At 40.3% G+C, this 8,818-nt stretch overlaps 1 protein-coding gene across 1 annotated transcript; it reads left to right on the top strand.

The window, feature by feature from the left end:
- The first annotated feature begins 217 nt into the window (after positions 1–217).
- Positions 218–3,095, top strand: ArgRS (arginine--tRNA ligase-like protein). Its single transcript, XM_034325293.2, has 8 exons — positions 218–478; positions 574–729; positions 852–1,080; positions 1,162–1,586; positions 1,669–1,810; positions 1,886–2,142; positions 2,217–2,409; positions 2,482–3,095. Exons 1-8 carry the CDS (start codon positions 431–433, stop codon positions 3,054–3,056), a joined length of 2,025 nt encoding a protein of 674 aa, XP_034181184.2. The 5' UTR covers positions 218–430; the 3' UTR covers positions 3,057–3,095.
- The last annotated feature ends 5,723 nt before the right edge of the window (positions 3,096–8,818 follow it).

Below are 8,818 nucleotides of genomic sequence, written 5' to 3' on the forward strand. Positions count from 1 at the left end.
TAACGTGGGGAAATCTTGCATAAGACCCCCCGCCGACCCCTGGGGGCGGACGGCGGGGGAGTGTCAGATTCCTACTGACTAAAACCCCACGGCGACCGACACTGGCGTTAAAGGAGGGCTCTGGGACCTTATGTATATTACTCCGGAGCCCTCCGCGCCTGGCACATCTGTGACCATCTAGGGTGCCTAGCATGTAACCGACACCGGGGGTCGCACCCGATGCCGGCTTCTACTTACTTGGGCCGCGTGCAGTAGCGTTTGGAGCCCCCATTCCTCACGCCAGGGGCCCTAACGGCCCCACTGGTCAAAACCCCGAAAACAAAGGGATGTGCAATATCTAGTATTGTTGGATCTGTAATAAGTGATGGAAGAAAGGTATTTTTAAGATCCACGTGTATTACTTTTGTATAGTTGTCATACATTTAATACAATGTCTATACCGAATTTAGCAAGTTTTGAGAAAAGAGCAGCCTTAGCGGTAAAATATCTTACAAAATTCATTAATGAAAATATAATTTTTGAGGTTGTAAAGTATTGGTTGTAGGTTATAATTCTCATATTTACATATTACAGGAAGAGGAAATAGCTTTTTTGAAAAAAGCAATCGAGTTTCTACAACAAAATATTACAACTAATAACTCTAAAATACATGGTGTATCCAAAGATGAATACATAAAGCTGGAGCAAGAAAATATAAAATTAAAACACAGAATTGCCATCCTAATAAGGGTATGTTTTCCTAAAGCTTTCAGATGTAATATTAATGGTCACCTTAAAATGAAATTTAAAACGTGAATCATTATCCTATCTTTAAAGTTACCCTTATCGTAATCTTTATTTATTGCTAAAAGACTGTTGAAGCTGAAAGGACAAAAGCACAATACCAGGTGATGACAATGGCTGAAAATAAAGTAATCAGTATATGTGATACATTGTTTGTATTGTTTAAAAATGCAATTACTGCTGCATATCCAGATGTTACTGATCCTCCAGTAGTGATAACATCTAGTAATAATGTAAAATTTGGAGATTACCAATGTAATAGTGCTTTGCCTCTTAGCAAACAACTCAGTAGTACTGGTAAGGATTAAAATTAATGCATAAAATATTAATCTTACTATATTGTGCATATCAGTCAATGTATTTTATATATTTGTACAGGAATTGAAACAAAACCTATGGAAGTTGCTAACAATATTGTATCAAAAGTAGAAGAATCATTCTTAGTATCTAAATTAGAAGTTGCTGGTGCAGGTTTCATAAATATATATTTGAAAAAAGAATTTGCACAAAAGACTTTGAATAATTTAATAAAAAATGGGAAAGCATTCCCACCATATACAAAGAAACAAAGAGTTATAGTAGACTTTTCTAGTCCCAATATTGCTAAAGAAATGCATGTTGGACATCTAAGATCTACTATAATTGGTGAGAGTATTGCAAGACTGTTAGAGTTTTTAGGACATGATGTGTTAAGAATAAATCATGTTGGTGACTGGGGCACCCAATTTGGAATGTTAATAGCTCATCTTCAAGACAGATTTCCTGACTATTTAACAGTATCACCACCTATTACGGATCTTCAAGTAATTAATTACTTTTTCTTATATTTTATACTGTACTTTAACTACATATAAGTATTTGAATAATAAGTTACGAAAATTGTAGAGCTTTTATAAAGAGTCGAAGAAAAGATTCGACGAAGATGAAGAGTTTAAAAAACGCGCTTATAACTGTGTTGTGAAATTACAAGCATTTGATCCGGAAATGACAAAAGCATGGCAGTTGATCTGTGATGTCTCTAGAAAAGGTAAACTTTTATATATGATAGAATCGATAAATAAAAGTTATTATAATTTTACAATAAACTATATATGTTTTATAGAATTTGAAAAGGTGTATGTTCGTTTGGACGTAAGTTTGATAGAAAGAGGAGAATCTTTTTATCAGAAACGTATGGAAAGTATAGTCAAAGAATTAGAATCGAAGGGACTATTAGAAGAAGACGAAGGGCGGAAAGTAATGTGGGGTAAACGCGACGAAATACCTTTGACTATCATAAAATCTGATGGTGGATTTACATATGATACATCAGATATGGCGGCTATTAAACAACGTTTGGAAGAAGAAAAAGCTGACTGGGTAAGGCTCAGTTATCCAGGTTTTGTTTAACTGTGGTTCTAATTTATGTAATTCATTTTCTAATACCATTACAGATAATATATGTAACAGATGCTGGACAGTCTATGCATTTTCAAGTTTTAAAAAGTTGTGCAGAACGAGCAGGAATTTTAAAAAGATGGCACAGAGTGGACCATGTTGGATTTGGCGTGGTCCTTGGTAAAGATAAAAAGAAATTTAAGACCAGATCTGGTGATACAGTAAAATTAACTGATCTGTTAGATGAAGGTAACGTTCTATACATCATTTAATTCTATAGTCCAATTAATATAACTTTATTCGAAATTCTTTTTGTTTAAGGTTTGAAGAGAGCACTTCAGAAATTAAAAGAGAAAGAACGTGACAAGGTACTGACGGAAGAGGAATTGAAAACTGCTCAGGAATCTATCGCTTATGGATGTATAAAATATGCAGATTTATCACACAATAGAAATCACGAATATGTATTTTCTTTTGATAAAATGCTCGAAGATAAAGGCAATACAGCAGTATACTTGTTATATGCTTTAACAAGGATACGCTCTATTGCAAGAGCAGCTGATATCACGCAAGAAAAATTACAAGAAATGGCAGAGAGTACTGAAATTTCATTAGACCACGAAAAAGAATGGAAATTGGCGAAAGTATTAATTAAGTTTCCCGATATATTAATTAAAATTACAAAAGATTTGTACCTACATCAATTATGCGAGTACTGTTACGAAATATCATGCGCGTTTACAGAATTTTATGATAACTGTTATTGTGTTGAAAAGAACGAACTAGGAGAAATAATAAAGATAAATGTAGGACGTATATTATTGACAGAAGCCACTGCAATTATAATGGAAACGTGTTTTTCCATACTGGGTTTGAAACCAGTCGCGCGTATGTAAGAATACTTATGTAAACGCACTATATAATATAATAAAATTTTATAAAGAATTGTGGAATCAAAATATTTATTTACCTTCTCGTAAAGCATGTATAAATATAAGGGAATTTGTATTTTTCAAATCAATTTTTAAACATTTTAAAAATTCGACCGTAGCGCCATCTCTTTGAAAAAGGCGCAAACTACTCAACAAGTAGTTTCCGCGATTTCCCGCTAGGTGGCGCTAGTGTCGCTGCAATCGGGGTCCCTGGAACCCCGATGGTAGGTCGGTATGCAGAGTCAAAATATACACCGACAAAATATCATCTTGGGGTGTCAGGAACCCCGGCGACTCTTTCTGCGCACAAATAAAACACATGTTGGGGTGTCAGAGACCCCAGCGACTCTTTCTGTGCACCGACAAAATACATCTTGGGATGTCAGAGACCCCGGTGACTGTGCGCACTGACCTGTCATCTTGGGGTGTTAGGGACCCCGGCGACTCGTTCTGTGCGCCAACAAAATACATCTTGGGGTATCAGAGACCCCGCTGACTCCTTCTGTGCACCGACAAAATACATCTTGGGGTGTCAGAAACCCCGGTGACTATTTCTGCGCACCGAGAAAATACATCTTGGGGTGTCAGAAACCCCGGTGACTATTTCTGCGCACCGACAAAATACATCTTGGGGTGTCAGAAACCCCGGTGACTTTCTGCGCACCGACAAAATACATCTTGGGGTGTTAGGGACCCCGAAGCATGGGTAATACTCTTGCATACCGACTGTTCCGTTGTTTGAAAAAGTCGATTGGTAACTCGTTAAGTGGTTTGCGCCGTTCTCAAAGAGATGGCGCTACGATCGAATTCGAAAGTACTTTTTCGGGGCAATTTGAATTTGCAATTAAATCATAATTAACATTTTAATTTACAAACCCATTGCGAAATATGAAAATATACACTCTTATCCCTTTGACGTCTGGAAACAGACTAATGTTCTTAAGCATTAATTATAAGAATAATTATATTCTTCGCTCTTATCCCAACGATTTTATCGAGGATTTAGTGTCAGTCCTAATAAACTATTTACAGAGTTTTGTCAAAGGTAGGATAAAAATGACCATGTAGGGTAAATCCCGAGGCAAAGGAATCACTAAAGGAAAGAAAAGAAAAGAAGAGTCAATGCCATATTACCGTATGTCTATTGCTCGGTCCCATAATCCAGCCCATGGTGTGCATAAGTCATTTTAGTACATACAGATCTATATGGCGTCAACTTATCCCTACGGAAGGGACTTCTTCTGGCAACGCTGTTGAGGACCTAGCAAAGGGGGATTATAACTTGACTGGTACGAGCGAACGTGGAACAGCGAGGAGAGGTCTCTCCTCTCACGGTGGGGGAGAGCCAGAAGTATGGTAGCGGCATAGGGAGAAAGGGGGAGGCGCAGGGAGATTACGTAGACGGTGCTACAGGAAAAGGTGTAGGGAAGAGGGTGGGTTATGGGGTATAACGCGGCGAAGAACATCCGAATAAAATAATAATAAACCGCGGATACGTTTCAGCGCGTATCGCTCCTTCTTCCTTCCTGATATTTCGCCTCTTTTTCTCTCTTTACTTTAACCTTTCCTCTTTCTGCGTCCTCCGAAATTAATCAGTTGGGTCTAGCCATTTGAATGAAACAAATATAATGAGCATAGGTTTCAACCTTCTCCTATTTTTTAAGAATTAAATACTTATTTTTATTGGAAATTTGACGTATTCCCCTATTTTCTGTTTCTGGTTCTCATCAACAGATGGAGGGACACAAAAGAGAATAGCAAGGGGATGCATGGATCTTCTGTCCAGAGGGATGATTATGCTATCCAAATAAATCATTACGCTTCTAATAAAATATTTCACTTAAAATAAATATAACATAAATATAAATATTCTCACAAAGACATGCCAAATACATACTCCAACACCAATATGAAAATGCCTACTTAATAACACAAGGGTTAAAACGAGTCAAATCTTGTTAGCGTTAAATAATACTCGCTAGCAATCACCCTAAGAGACCACCAAAGATCTTTCAGCAGTCGAAGGAAACGCGATATTTTGAGGTTTGCGTGTCACGCAAGGATCGATGCGATCTTGTCTGGTTTATAACGTTATAACGAAACATGATTATAGGTATTCGGAGGCAGAACGTTGAACGCGAGGCAACCGGCGAATTAAGAATAATGAAAATGCAACGACTGCTATTAAACTGAGATTAAGCCCACCTAACCGAGACCCACCTCGGACTTAATCAGAGCCTAACCAGGGATCTAACTCGCCATTAATCCTCCAGTATTGTCGTCGGGTCTACGAATAGAATTAATTGACTTTAATTCACGATTCTATAGTATTCGGATATATTTAACGGTAATGGGATATTAGGAAGATCCCATCGATCTTTCGATGATCCGAACAGTCCTGGATCTCCTGGTGGACAGTGAGTCATAGAGATCTGCCAACTGATTCACAGATCATATATTTATCGCGGTTACGAAAAGCGACTGGATGTATCTTCTCAGGGACAAATCAATGGGGCTAGCGAACGGCGGTGGCCGTTTGATGTCGAGAAACAGCTCGACCCGTTGGATTCAGCTATCTGAACGTGGTCGCCGACGGCGGTGGCATCCTACCGCGATAACGCCATTATGCGAATTCGCGATTTGCATATTTCAGAAAGCGTTGCACAGGAAAGCATAAACAACTCCGGTCTCTCGCAACGAGAGCGCCGTGGCTTCCTCGTCAGAAGAGTTACACGCATGAAAGATTTACGGAGAGTCTACGTTTCCCTTTCCTTCTTCCTTTTTCCACTCTTTTCCTCTCTCTTCTCTCTATTTTTCTTTTTTTTTGGTTTAGGGAACTCTCGCACTTTGTATTCAGGCATAAATGCATGCCGGCTCGAAATATGGGAATTGGTTGAATTCATGAAGAGAGGATTCGTGATGGAACACGCGGAGAAAACCGGTCTGTCGTTTTGCTAGACGATGGTTTACAATTTTGAACGAATATTGCGACGGATTCATTCTTCGAGGAGAATCTTGACTTGAATCACGAGGACTTATATTCAGGGATGTACTTTATTAAATAAAAGGTATTCGAGGGTTGGACAGAGGTTTACAACCCCTCACGTTTAGTTTTAACTTAAATTTAAATAAGTTTCTGATCCAGATAATTATCCTACAAATTAGCAGATCATTACTGACAGCCTACCTGATGAGGAAACGTCTAGCGAACAGGGATAATCGTATCGCGTTTCCCCGTGTATTTTAATGCGAGCAGTCTCTTATCGAGACACCATGAAACGTTTCAGCGCCAGTTTTACCACGGCGAGTGGTGGAACGCGCGAAACGCTTACATAAGTAATATAATTGATTCGTTACAAGCGCTTCTACACGACAGATAAGTTTATCTCCGAGGCGCATCGACGAAACCGGTTAGATAACGAGCGGCGCTACATCATATAGTAAGCTTTAATTATTCGGATAATGAGACTGTCCGTTCCCCCCCTAAGGTCTAATGACAAATAGCGTCGACCCGACTTCACGACCATAAGCCACCGCGGCTAACATGTCGGTACTTCCGGAGAACGAATGACACCGATTTCCGGCGTCTCTTTGCGTTGCCGCGTCGGTTCTTTATTTTCGCGCTGTCCGTTTCAGCCGTGACTTCGATTTGTTGCAAAATCCACGGTGATACATGTTGGAAAACGAGAAACCATGGTTCACGACTAAATAACAGAGAAACCCATTCTCACCTGTTCCTTCTAACGAGCCTCCATTTTTAATAAACTCGTCACGCCTGCCAGCTGGGACCATGATGAACCGCCTTCTTTCCTTCAGGAATTTCAATTTCCACGCGACACCATAAAGTACACCAAGGTGTAGGAGAACCCGCAGAAGGCGAATCACCGTGGAAGATCTTGGAGGATGTACAGGACCTCGGATCCCGTCGAATTCCGCAGCAGGAAAAGGAGACGCTGTTGCGTATCCACCTTTCGTACGGATAACTTACCTGTGTATACTGAAGGCCGAACTGCTGTCGAACATCGGGTTTTACAGCACGGTATCGTGGCCATCATCGTGGTCCCAGGATCCAGCGACTGGTTACACGCAAGTAGATGGATGAAGGTGGCTGGAACAAGGTGGCGGCTGATGGGTGTAAATTCGAGATACGATCTCCGGTGTCCCTTTCCAACAGGATTTACCGACTGCCGCCTCTTCTGGCCGCAGTTTTACTCGGTTTTTAATTATCCTTTGCCCATGAGACAAAGGCATCCGACGTCGCGTCGTCAGCCAGGTAACTGTCGTGGCACACTGCAGGATCCGGAAGGCTGGATGGAACCCCTTGGAACCGGGACGTAACGTATCGGTCCTCGAAACCGAAGAATCTTTGGAACGAGTCGATTAAATATGGAAATGGCTTTTCGAATTGTTCGAAGGATCGTAGAGAGACGAAAGATTGTATTGATGCATGGTTTAGTGCAATGGTACCATGGAAAAGTGGAAAATGTGATGACTTATCTTTCATAAGTTTCAGAATTTTTGATTATAGCAGACGTTGATGATAAGATGTTAATTGTCTTTCGAGCAGGTAGAACAAAGAAGTAGAATTGCACTGGTAGAAAGGAGAAAATGATTTATTAAGCTGTTTGCCGAAGCTACATCGCGAAGGGACATAAATTCGGAACGGTACCAGAGTCAGTTCTGACGAAACTGTTTGCAATTTAGATTCCTCCGTGAAATCTGTGTCGGTTCTTCATAGAGTTTCTCTAGGACGCTATAAAAGACGATCCTGCCTGGTCGCATTATCATTTTAATTGCTTCGTTTTGTGTCAAACCCTTTTTGCCAGATCCTTATCTCCGCGTCGGGACAAATTAGCACCCCGACTGTGTTCAGTTAAAACCTGTTCGTTGGAATCTGCAAATTACCTTTTCTGCCGCCTCGACGCAAACGACGCCGGACACATTCGAGTGTGCCTTTTACGCGAACATCTTGCGACAAGTGTTGCAAGTGCAAATTAGCGAATTTACCATTGAACGATCATGGAATCTTGCTCTGGATGGGAGGTGGACAAGAACCTATGGAATAAACTTAAGTGTATTTGGATCCTTGATTTCGAAAAATAAATTTAATATTTAAAAATTCCAGGAAATAGAGTTTGGTTAATTAAAAAATTCGCATCCCAATAAAAAGAGAACAAAAAAATGGTACTTCCTTTTTTCGTCCACAAAAGTTTTCTTCTCCTTCGCACACAAGATCTGCGGATTGACTTTTTCGCTGCTGCCGGGGACCAAAAGAGAGCGGAAGTGATGAATGGCGAGGGCAGGTCTTTTGAGGGCCGGTGATCTTTTCGAGCGTGAGGGGTACACGAAAGACACAAAGCGCCGCTATCCGCACCATCAGTGTCCGATACCAGGCTCAGGTGACACGCTTTCCAAAAGAGGTACCTACGCTGCCAGTACCTTTATTAAAGCGAAGACAAGACGGCCTCTGACACGGAGCCGCCAATGACAGAAAATATTTACAACGTCATCCTAGCTAGACTGGGCGTTTTCCATGGCCATCTTCGACGGCGCCAGCCTATCTTCTCCGGAACCATTATGATTCTTACCCTCTTCGATTATATTACACCTATATTTTCTTTTTTCTTGAAATAAAAACATTCGGTACACCAACGATTAATCAGTCAAGTGTAAATAATTCGACTTGTATGAATTTTTCTATAGAATGGAACAACAGGATTGTTACA

This window comes from Osmia lignaria, chromosome 5, assembly GCF_051020975.1.
Source record: "Osmia lignaria lignaria isolate PbOS001 chromosome 5, iyOsmLign1, whole genome shotgun sequence".
Lineage (NCBI taxonomy): Eukaryota > Metazoa > Arthropoda > Insecta > Hymenoptera > Megachilidae > Osmia > Osmia lignaria.

Excerpts from the sequence above, each read along its gene's own strand:
- ArgRS (XM_034325293.2), top strand. The coding sequence starts at position 431 with ATGTCTATACCGAATTTAGCAAGTTTTGAGAAAAGAGCAGCCTTAGCG. Across the intron at positions 1,811-1,885 it reads CTGTGATGTCTCTAGAAAAG|AATTTGAAAAGGTGTATGTT; the intron begins GTAAACTTTTAT and ends TATGTTTTATAG. Across the intron at positions 2,410-2,481 it reads AACTGATCTGTTAGATGAAG|GTTTGAAGAGAGCACTTCAG; the intron begins GTAACGTTCTAT and ends TTTTTGTTTAAG.